This window comes from Pelophylax lessonae, assembly GCF_965119305.1.
Source record: "Pelophylax lessonae genome assembly, chromosome: 5".
Taxonomy (NCBI): Eukaryota; Metazoa; Chordata; class Amphibia; order Anura; family Ranidae; genus Pelophylax; species Pelophylax lessonae.
The window spans coordinates 334,219,975-334,247,468 of NC_138772.1; the positions used below are offsets into that span (position 1 = coordinate 334,219,975).

General features: G+C 47.9%; 1 protein-coding gene across 1 annotated transcript in view; it reads left to right on the forward strand.

The window, feature by feature from the left end:
* SYCP2L (synaptonemal complex protein 2 like) overlaps positions 1 to 27,494 on the forward strand; it is a gene marked incomplete at its 5' end in the record, with an annotated part of 320,901 nt that overhangs the window by 244,116 nt on the left and 49,291 nt on the right. Inside the window, 2 exons of the mRNA XM_082258962.1 lie at positions 5,405 to 5,511; positions 15,167 to 15,261. Of these exons, the coding sequence (XP_082115088.1) occupies positions 5,405 to 5,511; positions 15,167 to 15,261 (202 nt within the window). The remainder of the gene's footprint in view (positions 1 to 5,404; positions 5,512 to 15,166; positions 15,262 to 27,494) is intronic.

Consider the following 27,494-nt stretch of genomic DNA (forward strand, 5'->3'; position numbering starts at 1 on the left):
CCTGTCCAGCTGGGGAGGAGTGCTTGGGAAGCTGTGTGTCCAGGGGTCCTGGACCTTGCAATCCAGACTACCGATCAATATTCTGGAACTCGGAGCGATTAAAGCTTTACCTGAGTCACTGGACAAATCGTCTGCAGGGTTGTCCAGTTTGGATTCAATCGGACAATGCCACGGCCGTGGCTTACGTCAATCATCAAGGGGGCACAAGAGTGTCTTGGCGGCCCGGGAGGTGGCCAAGATCCTGAAATGGGCAGAAAATTTTGTTCCAGCCCTTTCCTCTGTGCATATCCCAGGAGTGGAGAACTGGCAGGCGGATTACCTGAGTCATCAGGTGTTGGATCAGGGGGAATGGTCCCTGCATCTGGAGGGGTTTCACCTGCTGTGTGTCCAGTGGAGGACACCAAACGTCAACCTTTTTAGCCTCTTTTTAAACTCTAGAGAAAAGGATTTTACGGTAAGTCAAAAATCCAGTTTTCTCTTTCATTCATTGATGGACACAGCTCCTGATCTTCATAACCATTGGAACATCCCAAAGCAGTGTTAAACCAAAACAACTGGACCCCACCTGAAAAAAACAATGCACCCTCAAATGGGCAGTCCAAGGGGGTATACTCCCTGTCCCTGCTATAGGTTTTTTTCTGCCTAGTCAAGAGTAAGAACCTAGTTCCTTGCTGGGATCTCTGGTCCTTACTCCTGGATCTCGGCGTGATTTGCAGCGTTCCTCCTGACCGACAGCCCCCTATTTCGATGGCGAGGGGTTCTGTCTGGAGCAGTACCTGCCTTGTTCCTGATATGGAGAGTAACTGTCCCCCATCTCCCCTGGAGGGTTTGGAGTGGATGTGGGCCTGTCCTTGGGACGAGCCGACCTGGGTTCCCCTCCTTCCCGTCAGGCACCCCTATTTTCATCTGTCCTCCATCCAACCCCTGGGGCTGTGTGGGTGGTCTGGTCCACCTCCTTGGGTGGGGGTAAGACCCTGTGCTGGGGATGGGGGGGATGGGAGCACCGCCAGCGACCGGACGATCAGCTGTGTGGGGGGGGGGGGGTTGTACGTGGTGGGGGCCTCTTGCAAGGGCCCCCTGTCCTGCCTGGGTCTGTCCTTGAGGCCTAGGGATCCCTCCTGAATCCCTTGGAGCCTCATGGTGCCGCCATTTTGCTGTAGCCTATGCATTCCTATGCGCGGCGGCCATGTTTGTGTAGTCCGGCAGGCCATTTTGCGGTGGTTTGCCATTGAAAATAGTGGCGGCCATGACAGTGAAGAGTCCAGGTTTATTTAAGTCAGTGATTCCAACGCTGAAAAGCTAGGAAATCTACTTCTAGGAAGATCTACCATTGTATGTGGAAGATGTACATGCTGTGCTTTATTTGCAATAAAGTTTGTTGATTATTGCACAATTTTGGTTGATTATTGTATAATCTACATTTGTAAAAACTAGCAGTGTGCCCTTGTTTGAGTTTAGACATGAACGTTCGTGGAACTTATGCACTTTATGCATAAAACTTGTTTTCGTGGATCAGACATTTCTTTCAGACATTTCTTTTATTATGATCATCCTTTAATATGTCTACCTTCCGGGTTAAGCCTCGGTTCACACTTATGCGATGCGGGAAGGCTGCGAATCCGCAGCCTGTTCCCGCATCGCAAACTCACCCCCGGCAGTTCACACTGCCATATGCGATACGCTGGGGGTGTCAATGTAATCTTAACGACACCCCCAGTTTGATCGCATATCGCAGTGCGATCTTGCAGTTCGCACAGGATCGGATCGCACAAGTGTGAACCGCTGTGCGATCCGATCCTGATGCGGCTGCCAAAAAGGGTCCTGTGCGTGTTTGCTGCGGGTGCGGTGCGAATTTAGCCATACAAAGTGTATGGCTAAACTCGCACCGCACAGCCGATCGCATGTAATGAAGGAGCAGTGCGCTCCGACATTACATGCGAACGCCGCAGCCACACAAATGTGAACCGGCTCTTAAGGTTTTGGCACGAGCGCAAGAATAGTCGCACGATTGTTCTCAGGCGAGGGAGCCACAAAACACAATGTCGGTAGATCAGCAAAAATATTTTCTTTTGTGACTAAGCCATCACTGCTTTCATATTTGTAGAGGCAAACAAATATTTTCCTTTATATGTCCCCCCCCCCCCCCCTTTTCAAATGCTTTCTAGTTGTTGCTACAATGTTTCACTGTTTTTAAATTGTATGCATCTATCTTTGGAACATTTTACGTATTGTACTGCATTAATGACTGCCCCATTACATTGTGCAGCACTTCAAGAGAAATTGAAAAGGTATAGGTAATATTAGGGTGGCAGTACATATCATCGAAGATCATCACAAATGCCCCTACCACTTCTGAAAAAAAAGTCTCCCCTGCTACCTCCTTGTTGGCCAGTGAGACTGCCCACCATAGTGATAGGCCAATAGTGACATTTAGGAGAAGGCAGGTCAGCTTTATATTTGATTCAGAAGCATCAGATCAGCGCCTTGTTGTTCATGTCAGCCTTTTACTGCCATTATTATGGGTAAAGACACAAAAACATGCAGTCAGAATAACACAATCTCTTGACAAGTATTTGAAAAGTTTTTTTTTTTTTAAATGCACATGCGGCTTCTGCTTTGTGGGTTAACCACTTGCCGACCACCGCACGACTATATACTGCGGCGGTCAGCTGCTCCTGGGCAAAGTGACGTACCGGTTCGTCACTCGCCCACGAGCCTCTAGGGGGTGAGCTCCCACCCCCGCTCATTCATGGACATCCCTGCGCATGTGATCGGCGGCTCCGATGGCCGCCGGCCACTTGCAATCTCCCGGGGAGAGGGAGAAAGGCAGACGGCTGATGTAAACACAGCCATCTGTCATTCTCCCTTAGATCATGACAGAGGCTATGCGATCCTGCCATGTAGGATCGTATGTCTCTGTTATGATCTAACAAGCCACGCCCCTTGGGACACACTTACCCCCTTGATCACCAATAAAGATAACCTCTTCCCTGCCAGTGTCCTTTAAAGTAGCAGTGCATATGTATAGCACTGATTACTGTAGTAATGTCCCTGGTACCCCCAAAAATGTCAGTCAAGGGTCCGATCTGTCCGCCACAATGTCGCAGTCCCACAAAAAAATCGCAGATCGCCGCTATTACTAGTTTAAAAAAAAAACAATAAAAATAACAAATCTTTCCCGAAGTTGGTAAACGCAATAACTTTTGCGCAAACCGATCAAAATATGCTTATTGCGATTTTTTTTTTTTTTTTTTTTTTTTTTTTTAAATATGTAGCAGAAAACAAATTGGCCTAAAACTTAAAATTTTTACATTTTTTTGAGAATTTCATATATAAAAATGGTAAAAATATTATTTTTTCAAAATTGTCCCTCTTTTTTTGTTTATAGCGCAAAAAGTAAAAATCGCACAGGTGATCAAATACCACCAAAAGAACGCTCTGTGGGGAAAAAAGTACTTCCATTTCATTTGGGTACAGCGTCACACGACCGCGTAATTGTCCGTTAAAGTCATGCAGTGCCGAGTCGCAAAATAGGGCCTGGTCTTTGAGCAGCCAAATCCTCCAGGGCTTAAGTGGTTAAACATCAAAAGTGATTAGAACTTTACAAAAGTTTTTATGAATAACCCATAAAATTTGGATATTTAGCACTAAACAACCAGTGTTGTATACAGCAAAACTCCAAGCTAATAGCTAAACACAAAATGGAAATTATGTTTCTTCTTGATCTAAAGGATTTGGAATTTTGTTTAGCCGATTTTGTGAATTATGCACATATGCCACGGACTAGTGGGGGAGGGGGGGGGGGAAGACAGGTACCCAATTTTGACAGGTATCTGCTCTCACTTCCGCTCTGAGCGCGGCGGCACTCGGTAACAGAAGTTTTCCTCCCTTCCTCCCTCCCCCCTGCAGTCTTCTGGGACACTGACAGGTCTCAGATAACTGCATCAACCAGTCAGGGTGCGCAGCGCGACTCATGCATGCACAGTGGGGCACCCGGCTGTGAATCTGGGTGCCCATAGTGAAGATGCCAGTGCCACCGAGGAAGGACGGAGGATGAAGACTGCTGAGATGAGCTCACCGCTGGACCGTGGGATAGTTGAGTGGCAAGTTTTTAAGTCAGTGGCTACACTTTTTGTAGCTGCTGTCTTTTTTATTTTTTGATAGGTGCCTGGAGCTCCTCTTTAACCACTTAAGCCCCGGAAGATTTTGTCCCCATTCCGACCAGGGGTTTTTTTGCGATTTTTTTTTTTTTTTTTTTTTTTTTTTTTTTTCTGCGTGATTTTAACGGACAATTGCGCGGTCGTGCGATGCTGTACCTAAACGAATTTGACGTCCTTTTTTTCCCACAAACAGAGCTTTCTTTTGGTGGTATTTGATCACCTGTGCGATTTTTACTTTTTGCGCTATAAACAAAAAAATAGCGTAAATTTTGCAAAAATAACAGTATTTTTCACATTTTTTTATATGAAATTCCCCCCCCAAAAAAAATGTAAAAATCAAAATTTTTTAACATTTTTGGCCAATTTGTTTTCTGCCACATATGTTTGGTAAAAAAAATCGCAAAAAGCGTATTTTGATTGCTTTGCGCAAAAGTTATTGCGTTTACGAAGTAAGGGAAATATTTCTGTCATTTTTGGTGTTTGTTTTTTTAACGCGTAATGGCGGCGATCTGCGATTTTTTTTTTTATTTTTTTTTGCGGTACTGCGACATTGCGGCGGACAGATCAGACCCTTGACTGACATTTTTGACACTTGTGGGGTTACCAGTGACATTACTGCAGTAATCAGTGCTATACATATGCACTGTTACTGCAAAATGACACTGGCAGGGAAGGGGTTAACTTTATTGGGGAGGGAGGGGTTAAGTGTGTCCCTAGGGGCGTGCTTTCTACTGTGATTGGCTGTGGCTACTAGTGTAGGAACAGTGATCAACGGTCCTACATAGTAGAACCGTCTGAACACTGTTTCTACACAGGGGAGAATGACAGGCGGCTTGTTTACATCAGCCGCCTGACTTTTTCCCTCTGTACCGACGATCGGCGAGTGACCGGCGGACATCGGGTCCACCGGTCACACGCACTAACTTCCCTGTGAACGAGCCGCGGCGGGCGCGCGCCTGCTATTGGCTCACAAGGAAGTGACGTATCGGTACGTCACTCTGCCTGGCCGGGGCTGACCGCCGCAGTATATAGTCGTGCGGCGGTCGGCAACCGGTTAATACGTACTCCATACTTTATAACCTTTCTTTTGGACTTTCTCTAATTTTTATATTGCTGCTTATGTTGTATCGTTTTTATCATTGCTATGAGCGGTCATGCTTTATGGTCATTGCCGATGCAAATAAAGTTCAGTAGAGTTATCAGTTGTTCTAAAAGTGTTAACGTTTTTTCCTATGTGGATTTAGCAAAATCGGAAGAAGCTCCATCAAGTTCCCATGCTGAAGACATCACAGGATGCAGCTTTGTTACCTCTTTTGATAGCTTCACTAAACAGCTTCAAAATAAAATGACGGTAATCTGCTAATATATTTTTTTCTGAGCACACATAGACAGGTCCTCTTTTCAGTGTCCCTTTTAGCCTAACTATAGCCAAAATTGCTCCTTTTTATTTTTTGTATGATTTTCACTAAACAAGTGATGAGCTAAATACCTTTTAAATGAAGCCTTTTCACCACGCTACTTCAAGATAAAAATACATTGGTTGATTGAAAAAATAAACTAATCGTAAAGAATATTAAGTATTTCTTTGCTGGCTTTTTTTTTTTTTTGTCTGCTGAACAGGGGGCCAGATGAGAAAATGTTCAGCCAAAGTTTGGTTCAAACTTAGGTTCGGACCAAACGGTCACCCAAAGTTTTCTGTCAGGACCTGGACAACCTGCTGGTGGTACTGTGGTATTCTGGGCAGAGGGTTGTAATTCCAGTGTTCACCAGCTGGTGTCTCCAAGCAGACCCCAGTAATCAGTTCCAACCGATGCTGCCACCCAGTGGTGAATACTAGAATTACATCCCTCTGCCCTGAGAGCCACAGTGCCATCAGCAGGTGGTCCAGGCCCTTAGAATCTTCAGAGGAGTTTCATCCCCTGATAAACACCTTTTGAGCTTCTAGTAATTTTTCTGTTCTTTCAGTATAGATGGTATTGGAAGACTTGGGCGGTTATCAAGTGACCAAGGGAGGCGGTGTAGATGGAGAAGAGGAGGGGTCCCAAGAACAGAGCCTTGGGGAACCCTTACAGAAAGGGGCAATGGGGAGGAGGCGGTAGAGTTGTGGGTAACACTGAAGGAGCGCTGTGATGGGTAGGAGGAGAACCAAGATGGAGCAGAATCTTGGAAGCCAAGGGGACAGAGTTTATCAAGGAGCAGGTGGTCAACAGTATCAAAGGCCACAGAAAGGTCAAGTAGTAGAAGTATGGAGTAGTGGCCAGTGGTTTTAGCAGTTAGTAGATCGTTTGTGAGTTTTAGTAAGGCAGTTTCTGTAGTGCTGCGAGCGAAAGCAAGACTGTAAGGGATCAAGAAGGTTATTTCTCTTACGTCCTCCGACAGTCGCCGCCTCTAAGTCATCACTGTTGGGTATTGACTTCCGCTCCGCACGAGTAGCTAGGCATAAAGACTTCTTCAAAAGAACAAAGGCATTTGCATATACACACCCATGGGGGCTGTCCCATCTGGTCAATACCCCCCTGCAGTGACCACTCCCAACTTAATTTCATTCTGCCTAGCGTCAGGAGTAGTTAGGCTTCCCGGTGCTGGGGCTACAGTCTCAGCCTATCTAATTTTTTTTTTTGATTTTCTTTTGGAAATGTCAGTTTTTTCTTACTTTACTAGCTGTTTATTTTGTCAGCTTTAGTTTTAGTCGGTTCTTCAGAAGAAGATGGATTCATGCGGTGCTGGGATTCGGACTGACCGCCCTGGTTCTCCAGGGCAGAGGGTCAGATGGACCCCCAGCCTGCCATCGAGCGTTCAGCCGTTGGTTCATCCTGGCACTATGAACGACCCATCCCTGCTCGCAGCAGGGATGCAGCCGTGAGGTGGCTACCTCACAGGACACATCTGCGATACTGCAGTGTCATGTCATGAGGTAGGAGCTGAGACGGTTGTAGACTAAGAGTTCTAGAAGTTTAGAAGTGAATGGGAGCAGTGAAATGGGTGTTAAGTTGTTCAGGTTGGTGGGTCTAGTGAGGGCTTTTTAAGTATGGGAGTGATCTGCGCATGTTTTAGAGGGGTGGGGAAGGTGCCACTAGAGAGGGAGAGATTGAAGATGTGAGTAAGGGAGCATAGTAGTAAGAGGGTGTCCGTAGTAGTTGTGAAGGGAACAGGTGGTTAGGTGGGCATCTGAAAACAGTTTTTTAATCTCTTCAGTAGTAGCCAGTTCAAAGGAGAGTATTGACTGTGCTGTTAGGTAAGGTATGTTGAGTGGGGAAGATGTGCAAGCAGTGGAGGTGTCCTCACGTATTGCATCAACCTTGTCTTTGAAGTGATTAACTCACTCACTGCCCAAGAGATTGCCAGTGAGTAGAGGGGGTGGGAGACGAAGTAGAGAGTTAAAAGTTGAGAAGAGCCGGCGGGGACTGGATGACAGGGTAGTGATAAGAGAGACAAAGTAGGCTTGTTTAGCAGCATGGAGGCATGAATTGTATGTTTGGAGGGAAGATTTATATAGGGTGAAAACCTGCAAGCATTTAGTTTACGCCATCGTCGTTCAAGAGGACAGCAGCGTCTCTTGAGATTTCTACTGTTGTCAGTTTGACAGGATTGCAATGGTCGGGGCCTGATTCTGCGTGTAGTTAGAGGAGCAAGTGCATCAAGTGATGACGAGAGTGAACTGTTATAAACAGAGGTGGCCAGGTTAGGACAGGACAGGGGAGAGATTGTCATGTAGGTGGTCAGTAGTAGAATAGAGGAGAGAGGGGTTAAAGTAACGAAGATTCCTACAAGTAATTGTTAGCTGCTTGGGGGGTTGGGTGATTTGAGGCAAGGATACAGTAAAACTGATGAGGTTGTGATCAGAGAGAGGAAAGGGGGTGTTGGTGAGGTTGCCAGCAGAGCAGAGATGGGAGAATATAAGGTTGAGGGTATTACCATTGGAGTGAGTGGAAGTGTGTCCATTGGGTTAGGTCAAAAGAGGAAGTTGGGATGAGGAGTGAGTTGTAGCTGTGCTATTAAGATTGACAGGGATGTTAAAGTCACCAAGAATGATAGTGGGTGTTTCAGAGGAGAGAAAGTAGGGTAGCCAGGCAGCAAAGTCATCGAAAAAGCATGATGCTGGCCCAGGGGGCCGATAGATTGCTGCAATCCTTAGAGATATTGGAGAAAACAGACAAATACAATGCATCTCGAAAGAAGAGTGACAGAGGGAGGGTTTGGAAGGACTTTGTAGGTGCATTGCGGGGATAAAAGGAATCCAACTCCACCTCCTTTCTGTCCGGTGGGTCTGGGGGAGTGAGTCCAGTGGAGCCCACCATAAGGAGAGGGCAGCAGGAGAAGCAGTGTCTAAATTTTGGAGCCAGGTTTCAGTTATGGGGAGTATGTTAAAGCTATGAGAGATAAAAAGGTTGTGCACAGATGTGAGCTTGTTACAGATGGAGCGAGCATTCCAAAGGGCATATGAGATTGGGGGGCTGATTTTAGGAAGCAGGGGGACAAATTAAACTGAGTGGATTGCGGCTGTTGCCAGAGGAGGAGGGGTGTGGGTTATGTGGTTTGGAGTTAGAAAAAGGACGGCCAGGATTTGGGGAAATATCCCCTGAGGCTAGAAGGAGGGTGAGAAAGGAAAGATGGGAGTGGGATGTGTATGAGTGCACATGTCTAATTGCCCCGCTGTTTAGGTTAGCATGTGAGCTCAGCAACTGAAGGAGGTGATGGGTACAGTGGTAGGGAGAGGGTAGGAGTGAGGGTGCTATGTGTGTGCTGTGGGGTTGAGAGGAGGGATAGTGTAAGGATATTTTGAGGATGGAAGACACCGATGTGAGAAAGAAGAGTAGGAGCATGTTTGCAGAATGAAAGTGGGAATCTGACTACAAATAAGTTAAATGTTGAGTGCTGGTTTGCTTGCAGTCTTTCCAGAGTTCTTGTATCTTCATACAGCTTTAGTTATCCTGCTGTAGTTAAACTGCGGGTATGAAACTGTGCAACACTCGTGACTGAGACACTAAAGAATGAGACATGGTGTCTGTGCCTTGCCCCTGTCTGCGCCTCCCCATAGACTGCTTTAAATTTTATAGGGAGATTGTGTGGGGCAAGCATTTGTCGATTGATCAATATAGGATCTGATTTGGGACACATGAATATGGGAGGAGAGATGGACAAAACCAGACCACAGGCAAGGGTCATAAAATGTAATTAAGTCTCTTGATCATTCAAGCTAAATGGAGTTGAATCAGTCACCAGATGTGTTGCTCATTTTTTAAAGCACTAGCATTACATATAAAAGTTGAGATATGGATAGCAGAAGACATTTACCAAAAAATATAGAGCAGTCTCATAGGCAGAGCAGGGTGTACATATGGATAGCAGAAGACATTTACCAGGTGTAGAAATTGTCAGGCAGATTGTGTGAGATGGCAGCGCCTGGACACAGGAGAGTGGTCTCTACACCTGGAGGTGTTCCAGGACCTGTGTCACAGGTGGGGTAAGCTGGATGTGGACCTCCAGGTTTAGCAGCAAACCAGACAAATGTGTATCTAGGTGCAGGAATCCACTGGCAAAAGCAGTGGATGTTTTGGTGGTTCCATGGGATCAGTACACTCTGATCTATGCTGAAAACCTCTTCTTTGTCTGCTTTGCAGGGTGGAGATTGAGAGCATTCCAGTGATCCTCAGTGCTCTGGACTTGGTCAGGTAGATGTGGTATGGAAACCTGGTAAATCTCTTGGCAGACACTTTGTTGTCCCTGTCAGGTCGTCTGGATCTTCTGTACCAAAGTCAGATTTAGTGCCCTGCTTCACCGTTGCTGGCTTTAACAGTGTGACTGTAGGCTCTGAGGGACAGTGACATCTCTGAATTTGTGATTCCTACAATAATAAAAGCTTGAAAGGCTCATTTCCTTTAAGGTTTATCGGGTGTGGAAGGCATACTTCACTTGGTTTCTAGTTGCTTGCATGCAAGAGGATTCTCCATGGGAGAGCATTTTGCTCTCAGCACTATCAAGGGCTAGGTTTCTGACCCTTCTAACCTGTTTCAGACACCGTTGGCCTGGCCTATCACTCATTGATTAAGACCTTTGTACAGGAGGTCTCCCTTATGTTTCCTTGTAGCTCCATTGGATCTGAATCTTGTTCCTTCTGCACTTTAAAAATGGCCATTGAAATCTAAAAGAGACAATTCTCTCTGCACCCACATGGTGGTATTCCTTGAAGTCATCACCTGTACAAGGTGTTGTTATTATTATTATACAGAATTTATATAGTGCCAACAGTTTGTGCAGCGCTTTACTACACGAGGGCAGACAGTACAGTTAAAATACAATTCAAAACAGGAGGAATCAGAGGGCCTTGCTCGTTAGAGCTTACAATCTAGGAGGGAGAGGCAAGTAATACAAAAGGTAATAACTGTGGGGGAGGAGGTGATGGAGAAAATTAAAGGGCAGTTGTTTGGTGAAGGCAGGATAGGCTTCTCTAAATGAATTTGTTTTCAGGGATTGTCTAAAAGCAAACCGAGGAGATAATCAAACAGATTGGGTTAGGAAGTTCCATAGGATGGGGAGGCTCGGGAAAAGTCCTGAAGGTGAGAATTGGAGGAGGTGACAAGGGAGCTGGAGAGCAGGAGGTCTTGGGAGGAATAAAGAGAACGATTAGGTTGGTATTTTGAGACTAGGTTTGTGATGTAGCTGGGAGCAGAGTTGTGGATAGCTTTATAAGTTAGTATTTTGAACTTAATTTGTTGGGTGAGCGGGAGCCAATAAAAGGATTGACACAGTGGAGTAGCAGACACTGAGCGGTTGGTATGGTGGATGACCCTGGCAGCAACATTCATAACAGACTGAAGGGGGGATAGCCTATGTAAAGGTAGGCCGGTGAGAAGGAAACTGCAGTAGTGAAGGCAGGAGATGACAAGGGAGTGAATTAGAACCTTTGTGGTGTCGGTTAGAAAGAGACTTATTTTGGAGATGTTGCGTAGGTTGAGGTGGCAAGATTTGGACAGTTGAGTGAGAGGACTGGGAAACAAGGATTTCGGGCACAAATGTTTTTTTAAAAACAAGTTATTTTATTCAAAACATGTTTAAAACCAAAGAAAAGTACAGGCATATAATTGTGTGTTAAGGACCAAACCAGACCCATAGATGGTCTATACTGTGGTGTATCTTAATACATACAGTCTAGAACAATGGTTTACATACATCTTAAAATACAGAACAATTAGTAGTCATATCATTCTCAGGACTATTCACTCACGATCAGACAAAAACCACCGGCGGACACCAAAATAGACAAGGTGTCGGTCCGTGGGATCAACTGAGAGTGTGAATTAACTTCCACCATATAATATTTGACCTTTGCTCGACATGTTTCGCTTTCGTTAGGAGAAAAGCTTCATCTGGAGCATATCATTTCGTTTGTCTGTGTAGAGAACAATACTGTTTAGACATGTTGCATGAAGATAACATTATTTATGATGTTTCATAATACCGTGTCCATTATTCCACTTAGTTAAAAATATACACATATATTGCATTTAAATAGGTCCTTATATTTTTTGTATAGATATATCAACACAATATATCATTGAGTCTTAAGTTGCGTCTAGCATCCAAGGAGGTATTCGGTTGGGGGAGATCAAGCGCCGGGGATTACCAAAAGCGAGGCATATGTGGGGACCCACCCCGTAATTACATTGTCACCAAGATATAAAAAGTGGTACATATGGTAAACAGAGGGGGGGACATACATACCTGTACAGTAATAGTCAGGCATAAATCTCAATTCCAATTATATGTCTAATTACCTATCTCTGTTTATTAAGTCAATATGAATTCTTTAATCACCCTTTTCTGGGACAACTACTGGGTCTCTGTGGATATCTATGCACTCTACTCACATGCATGCAGTATACATATATATATATTATTATTTTTTCTTCTTTTTCCTTTTTCCTTTGTCACCCTGGAATGTTCCAGCCCTCTTGGCTAGCACATACTCTTTTTTTTCGATCTTTCAATAATAATTATAGAACTAATATACTAACTGGTCCCTTTTAAAAAACATCTATTCCTTTTTCTTATCTATCTAGTAAATATGGAGTGATTACCCTCACTACTACATGCTCATATAGGTGCCAAAATACGGTGCTTTCCACAAACGCACAACAGTCCTCTTCGTTAAAAAACTCCCCTACGGAATTGAGATTTATGCCTGACTATTACTGTACAGGTATGTATGTCCCCCCCTCTGTTTACCATATGTACCACTTTTTATATCTTGGTGACAATGTAATTACGGGGTGGGTCCCCACATATGCCTCGCTTTTGGTAATCCCCGGCGCTTGATCTCCCCCAACCGAATACCTCCTTGGATGCTAGACGCAACTTAAGACTCAATGATATATTGTGTTGATATATCTATACAAAAAATATAAGGACCTATTTAAATGCAATATATGTGTATATTTTTAACTAAGTGGAATAATGGACACGGTATTATGAAACATCATAAATAATGTTATCTTCATGCAACATGTCTAAACAGTATTGTTCTCTACACAGACAAACGAAATGATATGCTCCAGATGAAGCTTTTCTCCTAACGAAAGCGAAACATGTCGAGCAAAGGTCAAATATTATATGGTGGAAGTTAATTCACACTCTCAGTTGATCCCACGGACCGACACCTTGTCTATTTTGGTGTCCGCCGGTGGTTTTTGTCTGATCGTGAGTGAATAGTCCTGAGAATGATATGACTACTAATTGTTCTGTATTTTAAGATGTATGTAAACCATTGTTCTAGACTGTATGTATTAAGATACACCACAGTATAGACCATCTATGGGTCTGGTTTGGTCCTTAACACACAATTATATGCCTGTACTTTTCTTTGGTTTTAAACATGTTTTGAATAAAATAACTTGTTTTTAAAAAAACATTTGTGCCCGAAATCCTTGTTTCCCAGTCCTCTCACTCAATTAGCAATTAAGGATAGGGACACACCCTAAATTGGATACTTCATGACCCAGATAGCTGCTGTCTGTGGATACATGGCCTAGAACAAAAAAAAAAAAAGATTTGGACAGTGATTGGACATGGGGCCGAAAGGATAGTTCAGAGTCCAGGGTTACTCTAGCACCTTGGCATGCCGGGATGGGCTGATAGTTGTGCAATCAATCTTGACAGAGAGATCAGGGGAAGGGGCACGTGGGGGAAGAAAATTGATGAGCTTGGCTTTGTATAAATTGAGTTTGAGGAAATGGTGTGACATCCAGGCTGATATGTCTGAGAGGTAGAGTGATAAATCTGGGTGTCGTAGCGTTGGTATTGGAAGCCATGAGAGGCTATTAGCTGACCCAGGGAGGTGGTGTAGATCGTGAATAGGAGAGGTCCAAGAACAGAACCTTAGGGGACCCCAACACAGAAAGGAAAAGGAGAGGATGAGGTGGAATTGTAAGTAACGCTAAAGGTGCAGTTGGATAAGTAGGAAGAGAACTAGCGAAGAGTACATTAACGGAGACCAAAGGCGTGGAGTATTTTGAGGGGTGGTAAACCGTATCAAAGGCAGCAGAAAAGCCAAGGAGTAGAAGTACAGAATAGTGTCCTCTGGTTTTGGTTGTTAGTAGTTTGTTTTAGAAGGGCAGTTTCTGTGGAGTGTTGAGGGAAAAATCCAGACTGAAGGGGTTCAAGAAGGTAATTCACGGCAAAGTGGTCGCTTGGTTGTAAACCAGACGTGTTCGTATCTGAACTGGCGCCTTTATCCTGCAAAGTGCACTTTCTGGTTTTACCTAGGGTCAGGTGTTGAGACCTACAACTTCCTTCTCACCTAAGGTAGTTTCTGCATTCCCCCAGAGCATCATTCTTCTGTCTTTCTGTGATTCCAGTTCAATCAAAGGAAATGTTCCCCCATTGTCTGCATGTAATTTGAGCTTTGAGAGTCTCTCAGATACTGCTTCTTTCAGACAGAATAGTTCTCTTTTGTCATTCTGTATGGACCCTAGCTTCTTTCTCCACCATTTGTAGGTGTGGCTCAGACTGACCATTATCCAAGCTTATGGATCAGGTTCCACCTTTACCTGTCCAGGTGCACTCTACTATATCTCCCAGTGCTTCTGGAGTTTCAGCTGCCAAAAAAACTGTTTCCGTAGATTTGCATTGCTGCCACATGGTCTTTCACTGTTCACACGTTCTCGAAGTTCTACTAGGTGGACATTGCAGCCTCATCTGATGCCTGCTTCTGGTGTAAGGTCCTTTTGAGCTGCAGACTGTTCCCAGTTAACTGTGGTTTCCTTGGGGCTATAAGTGTTTTGTTTTTTTGCTGTGTTGCCCTCCCCTCAGTTTAACCTTTGGGAAATCCAAAAGCAGTTAAAGTTGTCCTGTGTTGCTGAGAAGGCACAAAGGAGTTTTGCACTCATCAGAAAATGACTTCTCTGCATTTAATCAGTTAAACAGTCAGTTAAAAGATCAATGCATATACAGTATGTGATGGAAATGTAAGATTTCTACAGCCAGCTGTCATCGAATGATAAAAAGCACAGGGTGAGCAATAGTGCAATTCAAGAGTAAAATGATAGTATTTGAGAACATGCCTAAATTGGGTTCTTATTTTTATTGAAAAAATGTTTCCATGGTTTGCATACAAACAAAACATCATGTATCTCAAAATTAAGGAAAAATCAAAGAATAACAATCTAGCTAAACAGAAAAAAACATCCAGTCAAAAAGAGGACATTGTGTAATCCAGAGTGATAGAAAACAGAAAAGCAGAGAATCGCATTCAGGCAAGAATGATTCCACGACCCTCCAGTAAGAAACCAGCTCACAGGCTTCCAATCATCAAAATACAAATACAAAGTCAGCATATCTTATACTATTGGCAGAGCGACTACCTACCCCCCTAAATAAACCTCTGGGATTATACTTATGAGTCGTATATTATTGTATCACTGTAAGTTTTACTATTCACAACCTGTTATGAAACAAGTAATGGTAACTGGTATGTTTTTTTTTTTTTCTTCTATCCTGAATGTATTCAGTCTACATATAAAAATATGGAAATTCAGGCTCAAGACATGCTGACAACATCCCACCTGCATGTGTCAAACCTGATCAGCCAAATACAACAGTGCAAGTAAGTAGGCTGTGGTGTGAGTGAATGAATGGGCTTTCTAGACATTTTTCTTAACATTTCAGGTCCCATTCACACAACACAAACGCAAGATAATTTGCCTGGAGTCCTATAGTTCAGACCACTGCATTGCATTGGTGTGCGCTGAAACAAGTATTGCATGCATTAATTTTTTTTAAATGCAGCGAGTTGTGATGGAAACTGCTAAATCTGAACGCCACTTTGGTGAATGAAGCTCAATGAAATGTTTCTTGTAACATTTTAGTAATGTTCTAAAACAAAAAACAAAAAAATTAAACAGTGCAATACACCATTATTGGAGCCTGAGCATTGTATCCTCTCAGCACACAGCAGCGTCCATGCAGTCAGCTTAAGCTGCTGGTGTGAATCAGCCCTTAATGCGCAAGCCATACTTAAACATTGTTTCTCTTTTGTTCATTGATGGACACACAGCTCCATAAATCATAACTAGTGGGTTATGTTGCCTCCTCCAGAAGTAGAACTAGGCAGAACAAAAATCACCTGGCTACGCCCATGGGGCTTCCTCAGCTGGTATATAACCCCCCTCTCTGCTCTAGGCAATCAGTTTTAATCTGTCTAGTCAGGAGTAAGGACCTAGGCTCCTGGCTAGGATCTCTGGTCCTAGCAATTTTCTCCTTCCTTACATCCGTTTTTTCTCTCTGGAGATCTACAATCAACTGCCGGGCTGGGTAATCTAGATCCAGTGGTCCCCCCTGCCAGTGAGGGCGTGCAGACTGCAGCTACGCGCTCGGTCGGCTTTGACCTAGCCTCATGGACAGAGCCTGGCCCGTGAGTTAAATGTCTCGCAGGGTCGCATAAGACCGGGCTTGGGTCTGATTCGCAACGGTCACTTGGCCGATGGCTCCCCTACTTCGGTGGAGAGTTCTGTGTGGAGCGTTAACTGTAAGTACAGTCCCCCCTCTCCCCTTTTGGTGGTTTTCTTTTGGGTGGACGCGGGTAACCCCCAGGGAGGGTCGGACCTGCCTGCAGATTCCCTCCTCCCATCCTTAAATCCCTCACTGAGCTGGGCTTCTCCCACTCCCATTCCCCCGTCTGGGCCTAGTTTGGTGGGGGTCCAGGGCAAAGGATGCAGTAGAGACCCCTGGGGTCTCCCCCATTATCCCCACTCTAGAAGGGTCCTGGGATAGTGTGCGTGTCTCCCTTGTAGTCTGGAGGGGTCCCAGTGTAGGAGACCCCTAGGTGCATGCTCTGCTGTTTGCAGTGTGGGTATAGTGCAGGGGGGCCCCAGTGCAGAGTGCACAGCAGAGTCTCCCCTAAACGTGTCCTACCTTCAAGGGGTCCCCTTGCAGAGGGTGCAGGAAAGATCTTTGCAGCATGCTTCAATGTTTGTAGCTGAGGGTGGCCATGTTCCCTTAGTCTGGGAGATGCTGGATACAACTGAAGCCTCTTGGGGATGCCTAAGCTCCGCCTCTTCCTCAGTGCCTGCTTTCTGTACCTGGGACATATAAACAGGGATAGCGTCCATTATGATGCTGGGTTCGAATTCTCGGCGCTTCTCTGGTCGGTAGGGTGAGTCTTTGGGGGTCCCTGTTATCTCTCGCTCTGCTGATAGGTACCCTAAACCTTGAGGGGATCATTTAGTGATGCCAAAAGATCGTTTTTTGTACTGCAAGGTCTTCCTTTCCTTATGCAGCCTCATGGAGATGGCAGGACCCTAGGAACCCCTAGCTTCCCATGGTTGCACCGAGGATGGTCCTGCAGTTCTTAGTGTCCTGGGTGGAAGTGGCTTGTTGGCAAGGGCCCCCGCCTTCCCCTGTTCAGGCTGTCTCATCTGATTCTGAGCCTGATGCCGCCGTGGATGTAACCCGTCCAGGGGGATTTAATTTCACACCCCTGATCCATCCCATAGTGAGGATGATTCCTCTATGGTCACAGCAGTGAATGAAAAGAGCTGGTAGACGCACTTATCACTGCAGTGTGTGAGACTTTAAAAATTTGAGGATTCGGCTGATGTAGCTACGGACGTGGCTGTGTTGTTTGGTACACACAAGTCGCATCATACTCCAAAGGCGTTTCCTTATGTGCCTTATTTTGACAGGTTTTCTTGTAAGGAATGGGATCAACCAAAATTACTCTGTGGTCCCAAACATTTTGCTGTACGTTACCCTTTTGAGGAGTGGCTTTTAACAAACGTTTTTATTTTCAAAAGCAAGTTACAAACAAAAATACAGAGCTGTGTTCACAGTGGACAAAATCATAGGCAAGTAAAAGGGCAAGGTACAACATACGCACACAGTAACAGAAGATCTCCCACACCTGCAATAAAGGCACAATATAATTGGGAGGATTCCCATCACCCCCCCCCACCCAAGCAGCCACACCCCCCAGCCGGGGTCAGTCACCCCAGCGGGATCGGCAGCCAGAAGCTACGCCAGCCATAGGGACAGCAAGTGAAGGACAACACCACCCAGTAAAGGGACCGCAAATCCAGAAAGAGAAGGGGAAGGGGGGGGGGAAGGAAAGGGACCCCAAAGGGAGTCAAGCACAGCAAAGCAGAAGAGAGGAGGTCAAGAGAGAACAGACAGAGGAGAGAGCGCAGGAGGGGAAGGGTCTATCCCAGCCCTCCAATAGCCACCCACAAACCCCACACCTTGTCAAATTTCTTAGGACAACCCCTGCTCATGTAGGTGAGTTTATAGAGCGGCAATACAGAGTCAACCAGGGTCCGCCACCTCGACAGTAGTGGAGGGTCAGCCGATTTCCAAAGTAATAATATAGTTTTCCGGGCATAGAACATAAGATAAAATATAAAGAGCTGCGTGTGCCTCTTGTGAGAGACCAAACCACAAAAACCCAGTAATGAGACTCTGGGATCAAGGACCATGCCAAGAATCCCCAAACCCTCAAGCTCACCAACCACCCCCCCCAAAACCGCTGACCAATAGGGCAGAACCACACCATGTGGAAGAAGGTACCAATTTGCCCACAGCCCCGGGGGCATATATCCGAACTACCAGGGTATATCTTGGCCACTCGCTGAGGGGTATAATAGGCCCTATGGAGAAATTTAAGCTGAATGAAGCGATCCCTGGCCGAAATCATCCCAGAGATATACCCACCCAGCCCCTCCTCCCAGGCCTCCTCGTCAAGGGACGGGATGTCCTCTTTCCAAAGGGCATAGAGTCGGGGGCTTGCCCCGTCCACCTTACAAGTGATTCTAAGGTACACAGAAGACAGGATACAGTCAGTGCATCTAGTTGACAGAAACCGCTCCACCGTATTAGGGGCCAACGTGACAGCCCTCGGGTATTGGGTCTGCAAGGCTTGCTTCAGCTGGAGGTAGCGAAACAGCATAGAGGAGGGGAGAGCATAGGAAGAGCGAAGCGTCGGGAGGAGGGGAGAGCATAGGAAGAGCGAAGCGTCGGGAACGGGAGAATCACACCCTCAGGCATCACCTGTTGTAGTCGAATAATCCCGAACCGGTGCCACAGACCCGGGTCCGGGATGGACTGGAGGTGCCGTAGCCTGGGGTTACCCCAAAGCGGGGTATGCGGGGAGACAGTGTCGGGGCCACCGACCACAACCGACATCTGCCCCCAAACCCTGACTGTTGTCCGCATAGGGACAGTCAGCTGTTGGTGCACCCCAGGGCCACGGTATACCAAGTGACCAAGAGCAGTATAAGAGCCCATGATCGCCGCCTCCAGACTCACCGCTGGGTTGTCCCGGGGCTGTGCGAACCACCACCGCACCGTGACCAACACCGCTGCCCAGTAATAATGGCGAAAGTTGGGTAATGCCAGCCCACCCAGGGACAACAGGAGTTGCAGGGTAGTCTTCGCAACCCTAGGGACAGCCCCCGCCCAAACGAACTCCATCACCACTTTATCCAGCTTCCGGAAAAAGGCACACGGAATAGGCACCAGGGTGTTACGGAAGGCATAAAGAAATTTAGGGAGAAAAATAATTTTAAGTAAATTAATCCTTCCCACCGGTGTCAAAGGCAACGACCGCCAATTCTGGCAGCGGAGCTGCATTTGCTGCAAAATAGGAGTGACATTGTAATCCAAGTATTTGGCGACGTCCCGCTGTATTTTGATACCAAAGTAGTGAAATTTCGTAACCCACTGTAGAGGCAGATCGGGGGAGGAGGGAGGGGGAACCGCCGACAAGGAAAATAGTAGGGATTTGTCCCAGTTAATGCGTATCCCAGAGAACGAGCCAAACAGCTCAAAAATCTGCAATGCCATCAGGGATCCCGCCGCTTCAGGGAGGTAGAGAAGGGCATCATCAGCGTACAGTGAAATCCGTTCAACTAGGGGGCCCACCTGCAGCCCCCCCAAAGCGGGGGTGGACCGCAAGAGGATAGCCAGGGGCTCCATCGCCAGGGCAAAGAGACCCGGGGACAGTGGACAGCCCTGTCTAGTCCCCCTATGCAGTGAAAATGGAGGGGAGAGGGAACTATTAGTGCGAACCCTAGCGCGCGGGGCTGCATAGAGCAGTCTAACCCAGGAGATGAATTTTGGGCCAATGCCAAAGCGACGTAGGACTTCCCAAAGATAACCCCACTCGACAGTCGAAGGCCTCTGCGTCCAGAGAGGCCACGACCCCACCCGAGTCCGACAACACTACATGAGAAACGTGGGTATAAAGGCGACGTATATGGATGTCTGTCCCCTTGCCCGGCATAAAACCAGTTTGGTCCCCATGGATCAGCGACAGAATAACCGAGTTCAAGCGTCGCGCCAGAACCTTCACCAGAATCTTGGCATCCACATTGAGGAGGGAAATCGGCCTATACGAAGCACAACGTTCAGGGTCCTTCCCGGGTTTGGGTATAACGACAATAACTGCCTCCGACATAGAACAGGGTAAGCTATTCGAGTCCAAGGCCCCTTGCAGCAGGGAATGAAGGCGCGAGGCCACCAAGTCCAAGTTGGACTTGTAAAACTCCACCGGTAGCCCGTCCGGGCCCGGGGCCTTACCGGATTGCAGAGCCGCAATAGCCTTGGACAGTTCCGTGAGGGAAATTGGGCCATCCAATTTGACCCTACCCGCCTCCGACAGTTGCGGAAAATCCAGGTTGTCAAGGTAGGCCGCGAGGTGCTCCGGGGGGTAAACCACGATAGAGGTCCTCATAGTAGCTCGCAAATTGGGCATTGATGGCAGAGGGATCAGAGTGGCAGCACCCCGCGTCATCTTTGATGTTGGCAATCAGCGTAGCTGGGGAGCGCTCCCGAGACAACCATGCCAACATACGACCCGCCCGTTACCCCTGTTCAAAAACTTGCTGCGATTGTGACAGCAAGCGTTTCCGACAAGCCGTGGCCCTCAGCAACGCTATCTCTCGATGTACCGCCTGCAGCAGCGCATATATGCCCGAGTCTCCATCCGCCCCATACCGCAACTCTAAGGCCGTGGCTCTAGTCTCTGCCTCGATCAACGCCAAGATCGATTCCCTCCTAGCCCGTCCTATCGCCCGCTGGTACACTCCCCTGGTACAAGCTTTGAAAGCATCCCAGACGAGCGAAGGAGAGGCGGTGTCAGCATTGCGGGCCCAATACTCCAGCAGCTCGGAAGACCCAACCGGGGCCACTCTCTCATCATCAACCTAAAATCTAGATAATCACCAAACACCCTCCCCCGGGCCCGCCCCAATCCCCAAAGTGACAATGACAGGGGCATGGTCCGAGATCCCCCGAGGCAAAATAGAGACCTCCCGGGTACCTGCAAGCAGGGACTCCGAAAGGTAAACCAGGTCAATCCTTGAGTAAGTGGCGTGAGTGGCCGAGTGACAGGTGTATTGCCGCAGCCCGGGGTTCTTCCACCTCCACACATCCACCAATCCAAGGGCATCGGCCCAGCGGGAGAGGGGAGAGTCCACAGGGCCCCCCCCCAGCAAACCTGTCCAGTGATGGGTTGGGGGGCATATTAAAGTCCCCCGCCACCAACAGACAAGCCGCCGGGCAAAGGGCCAGGAGCGGAGTCAACCTCTGTAGGAGGGTAAGCTGGCCCGGCGGAGGCACATACAATCCCGCAATACACATTTCCAACCCCTCACAAAGAGCATGAAGCAAAACATATCTCCCCTCAGGGTCCAGGTGAAGATCCAGGAGGCTAAAACGGACAGATTTGTGGATCAGGATGCTCACCCCCCTGGAGTAGGAGGAACAGGTGGCATGGTAGTAAGACCCCACCCAGGCCCTTTTAAGCGCCAGCACCCTACTCCCCACCAGGTGGGTCTCCTGTAAAATACAAACATGGGGGCGGTGTCGCTGCAAAAAGGAAAAAACAAGTGACCGTTTGAACTTAGAGTTCAATCCTCGGACATTCCAGGAAATTACCGTGAGGGGACCCATGATAGCAATTTGGAAAAATTGGAAGCCTCCAGATCTACACCACAGACGTTACACAGGGTTAACCCCCCGCCCCCCAACAAGTCCCGGAGTGGAGTAGACTAACCGTTATAGGGCTGTGAACAGAACTCCACACCCCCCCTGTCAGAGAACATACATCGTACCAAAAGCACCCAAGAACACAGCTGAAAGGAAACATAGAAAAAAAACAAATAACACCCCAAATGCAAAAAACATAGGCATTGTAACAGCACACAATCCCCTCCCCCCCCCCACCCCGCACCTCCCCCCCAACATGGGTGTGCTTGCATTCCCAAAAACCAAATAGGCAACCGCCAACGAGGGTCGCACACCAGTGGACACCAGGGGTACCAACAGGTACTACCACGGTATAGTCAGTTGGCCACGGGAGCTGCCATCAAATGAAGGATAGAAGATCTCTGCAGAACAGGAACTAGGTCATCAACTTCACCCGAAAGTTCCAGGGGGGGCACCAAGCTTAACCAGGTTGCTAACAGTAAAACCAAAAGAAAGGAGAGGGGGGGGCCTCTCAGGCAGCCAGCGGGGAAAGGCCACTAGGAAAAACTGGTATCTCACAGGAGGATGACCCCCCCCAAAAAACTCTCAAAGGAAAATGTAACATCCAGAGCGCAAACAGCGCGTAGAGAGACTCACGGCCTAGGGGATCGTGCCCGGGGAAGTGTCTCCAACCAGTGCATGGTGTCCTCCGGGGAAGTGAAGAATCTCACCGCCTCGCCATCCTAAACTCGCAGCCAGGCAGGAAACAGCATACTGCATTTAAAATTGCGATTGCGGAGCTGTAGTTTAACATGGTCAAAAGACTGTCGAAAACGCTGTGTGTCCATGGAATAATCCGGGAAGACCATGATGTTTGCAGCCTCGTGTCTCAGGACATCCAACTTCCTTGCCTCCCGAAGCACCAAGTCACGGTCCCTAAAATTGAGGAGGCGCAGGATGAAGGTACGCGGTGGGGACCCTGGCGGCCCCCGGGTCGCCGGCATGCGGTGCGCTCTCTCCACGACAAAGAAGGGGGAGAACTGGGCCTGAGGCAACAGGGTGCGCAGGAGGCGCTCAGGCAAAGGACACCGTATCAGCGCCCTCCGTCCCCTCCGGGAGACCGACAATCCGCAGATTGTTCCGCCGGTTCCTGTTCTCCGCGTCCTCGGCCCTGGCCTCCAGGGACTTGACCCTAGCGGAGATAGCACGTATGGAGGCTTCATGAGAATGGAGTACGTCCTCCGCCTCCCCCATCCGCCGCTCGGCCTCCGACAGTCGGCCACGAAACGTATCCATATCCTTGCGGATGAGGCCTATGTCCATTTGTACCGAGTCTATTTTGCCAGTGAGAGTAGACTGGCATGTAGTGATGGCCTGCATCAGCGCAGCAAAGTTATCCTGCTCCGTCAGGGCCGGCTCCTTATCCGCAGTCTGAGTAGCCAGGTTGAGAAGGGGACCCGGGAGACACCCCGTGCCGCCTGCTGCCCCACTAGCGGGACCCGCCTTTGCCGAGTGTTTGTGGGCCGACAAGTCTTTGTTCTTCGCCCGAGTCGACATAGAAGAATATGGAACACTGTAGGAAGTCTGCGGTGCTACGTACTCAGGAACCAGGAGCAGGAACAGCAAGGTGCGTCGAGGATACAGCTATCCACTCAGTAGCAGGTAAATGTATAGTGCAGGGTATGCACAGCAAAGCTTCAGCAGTTGCAGGCTGCAAGGGTGTGAAAGGCAGCAACGATCTGCAGGTAGCACAGGGCAGTGGGAGCAACAGTCTGCAGGCAGCACAATAGCAGGAGACCACAGTCCACAGGCAGAACCAAACCAATGGGAGCAACGATCTGCAGGCAGCACTGGTTAGTAGGAGCAACAATCGGTAGCAACGATCTGCAGGCTGCACAGGCTGGTGGGAGCAACGATCTGCAAGGCAGCACAAAAGCGGGAGAGCACAGTCCACAGGCAGCACCAAACCAATGGGAGCAATGATCTGCAGGCAGCACCGGTTAGTAGGAGCAACAGTCTGTAGCAACGATCTGCAGGCAGCACAGTGAGGGAGGAGCAACTATCTGCAAGCAGCCCAAGGTGAGCAAAAGAGGGACAAGCAGTCTGTATAGGGAGGCCAGTTATGGTCACTACGGCACTAGATGGGTCAATACAGGTGGCATCCCCACCAGGAACCAAAGCAGGGCCCCCGCCGGGATGGCCGGCCGGATGTAGAGGCCGCAGGTCGGCGCCGGGCCTAGGCCAAAATGGTGGCCAGAGTTCAAGGGGAAGGCACCAGTACTCAGTCTGCAGGGCCAGTGGAAGCAGGATCCGAACGGCCGCGATGGCAGGCCGGCAGCCGGAGCGCCCCAAAGTCACTGGGGAAGCACGGCCTACCTCCAGACGCGATGTCAGTCCCGGGAAGCGCCACAAAAGTCCGGCAGGCGCACAGGCGGCGGTGCAAGTAGGCCGCAGGCGGGGAAAGAGCACGATCCACCCCTGGATCTCCATGAGAAAGCCACAGGACTCCTACACAAGGGACACAACCCCGAGGGGGATCGCACAGGGCCAGGTAGGGCAGCGGTCTGCGGAGATTGCAGGGCGGCAAACCCGGAGCTCTAATCTGACACGTCCAGTCCGGTGGCCATCTTGGACACGCCCCGAGGAGTGGCTTTTAAAAAAAAGTGGGCTAGTCCACCAGTGGCGGACCTTCCTGTTTCCAGGTTGAATAAAGCAAGCATGATCCCAGTAGAGGAATCCCCGTCCTTTATGGACCCAGCTGACAAAGTGGAGGCTGTGGCACGCAGCAGGTTTGCTATGGCTGGTTCGGCATTGTGGGAAGTCTTTGTCTCAGCCCTGGTGTCTCAGACCCTAACTGAATGGATCAAGCTTTTCCACCAGGGCATGGGGGGTGAGCAGGTCCCAGCTGCTTATGTTTGGTCCATGGGCTGCAGTTTATTTGTGATGCATGTTTGGATACAGATCCTGTGCTGTCCAAACTTTGTTTCAGCGGTGGTGATTAGGCACGTGCTGTGGCTTAAGAATTGGTCCGCAGACCAAGCCTCTAAGAAAGCTCTCATTGATCTGCCCTTTCAAGGCGATCGCTTGTTTGGGGCTACCCTGAATAACATCAAGGGTATCACGGGAGGGAAGAGTACCTTCCTGCCACAATCAAGGAAAGGGAAGGAGCCTCACCGCAGACACGGGGGCCCTCCTTTTCAGCCCATAGAAAATTATTTTGTGCTTCTCGGACAGAGAATAAGGGAAATATATTTTAAAGGCCCGTACACACGTGCAGATTGTCGGCCGAAAAGATTCGGCCGACGACTGATCGGCCGATTTTCGGCTTGTTAGTATGATGCTTCCGACAGCCGACAGCGCACTTTCGGCCGAAAAGAATCTGTCGTGCAAGCATTAAAATTTTTGTATGCCGACACCAGAGCGGCCGATTGTTCGCCAGTCAATACAGAATTCGGCCGACAGACAGCAGATTTGCAAGACTGGGCATGCTCAGAAAAGAAAAAACACAGGGAAAGTTAACCATCACATGACCTCACTTCTGCAGTCGGCTGTAGTCGGCGGACAAAATTCTTGTGCAGTCTTTTGCACTTTTCAACAGATACGACAGCCCAGGGACAAAAGACGGCCGATCGTTCGGCCGACGATCTGCACGTGTGTACGGGGCATAAGTCTTCCCCGGGAGGTTCCAAGCAGCCTTGGTCTGGTAAGCCTAGAGCTAGCTTCCCTGGACCAGCAGACAGAACTCCTTCAGCATAAAGGTCTGACCTCACCCATTATTGGGGTGGGGGGACATCTTCGCTGGTTCCAGCCCTGTGGACTTCTTTTGGTGAGCATTAAGGAGATCCACGACATGTTTCTTTTGGGGGTACTCAGAAGGGGGGACAGGTCCTGAGTCTCCTTGTGCAGATTTAATTCCTGCAAAGGTTAAGGTGATGTCTGAACTACCTAAGGTCCCCCCTTATCCCTGTCCAGGGAATTGATTTACCCAGGTCTTATTTTAATTCTGACCAGGGTGGTCCTTCCCTGAACAAATTTTAGGAACCACAGGCCGTGATTCATCGGCTGCTGTCACACAGATTCTCTCTCCCATTTTGCATGCAGGTTCTGAGTCTGGTGACATCCACCTTCAAGTCTGTTCTCTTTGCATAGTCTTACATGCAGCTCCTTTAGCATATTCGACTCCACAGGAGGATACTGAAGTTCGTGACGAGGTCACGGGGTCCTCTGACAGATGCCACAGGCATCCAAGGGCCACAGTAAGGCCAGTATCATCCTCGGCTAAGGCTTCTTCCGCAGTTCCTGCAAGTTATCAAGAGCGAGGATCTTCCAATCATCCTGGTGGCTGTAAATGTCCTTTTGGGGGCTTCCTCTCAGAGAAGACCAGTTGTCCCAAGGGCTAATCTACCACCCTACTTTAAAGTCGCTGGTTTTAATGGCTTAGCGGTTTGTTGAAAGCCAGGAACTGAAGTATAGAGGTTTGTCTGGATCACTACTATGGTGAAGTCGAGGAAGTCTTCTTCCAGCGAGATACAGTATCTTGCAAAAGTGAGTACACCCCTCACATTTTTTAAAATATTTTATTATATCTTTTCATGTGACAACACTGAAGAAATTAAACTTTGCTTCAATGTAAAGTAGTGACTGTACAGCTTGTATAACAGAGTAAATTTGCTGCCCCCTCAAAATAAGTCAACACACAAAAGTGAGTACACCCCTAAGTGAAAATGTCCAAATTGGGCCCAACTAGCCATTTTCCCTCCCCGTTGTCATGTGACTCATTAGTGTTACAGAATCTCAGGTGTGGAACAGGTGTGTTAAATTTGGTGTTATCGCTCTCACACTCTCATACTGGTCACTGGAAGTTCAACATGGCCTCTCATGGCAAAGAACTCTGAGGATCTGAAAAAAAAATGGTTGCTCTACATAAAGATGGCCTAGAGTAGACTATAAGAAGATTGACATGAACCTGAAATTGAGCTGCAGCGCGGTGGCCAAGACCATACAGCGGTTTAACAGGACAGGTTCCACTCAGAACAGGCCTCGCCATGGTCGACCAAAGGGGTTGAGTGCACGTGCTCAGCGTCGTATCCAGAGATTGGCAAATTGATGCAGCATTGCTGCAGAGGTTCAAGGGCTAGGGGATCAGCCTGTCAGTGCTCAGATCATATACCGCACACTGTATTAAATTGGTCTGCATGGCTGTTGTCCAAGGAGGAAGCCTCTTCTAAAGATGATGCACAAGAACGCCTGCAAACAGTTGCTGAAGGCAAGCAGACTAAGAACATGGATTACTGGAATCGTGTCCTGTGGTCTGAGACCAAGATAAACTTATTTGGTTCAGATGGTGTCAAGCGTGTGTGGTGGCAACCAGGTGAGGAGTACAAAGACAAGTGTGTCTTGCCTACAGTCCAGCATGGTGGTGGGAGTGTCATGGTCTGGGGCGGCATTAGTGCTGCCGGCACTGGGGAGCTACAGAATGTGGAGGAGAGCAAGGTCTCTAGCATCCACCAGCTCCGTGATGTCGTCATGGAGTAGTGGAAGAGGACTCCAGTGGCAACCTATTAAGCTCTGGTGAACTCCATGCCCAAGAGGGTTAAAGCAATGCTGGAAAATTGTGGCCACACAACATATTGACACTTTGGGCCCAATTTGGTCATTTTGACTTAGAGGTGTACTCACTTTTGTTGCCAGCAGTTTAGAAATTGAGTTATTTTGAGGTGACCACAAATTTACAGTTATACAAGCTGTACACTCACTACTTTACACTGTAGCAAAGTGTAATTTCTTCAGTGTTGTCACATGAAAAGCTATAATAAAATATTTCCAAAAATGTAAGAGGTGAACTCCCTTTTGGGAGATGCTATATACCAGCGGTCACTA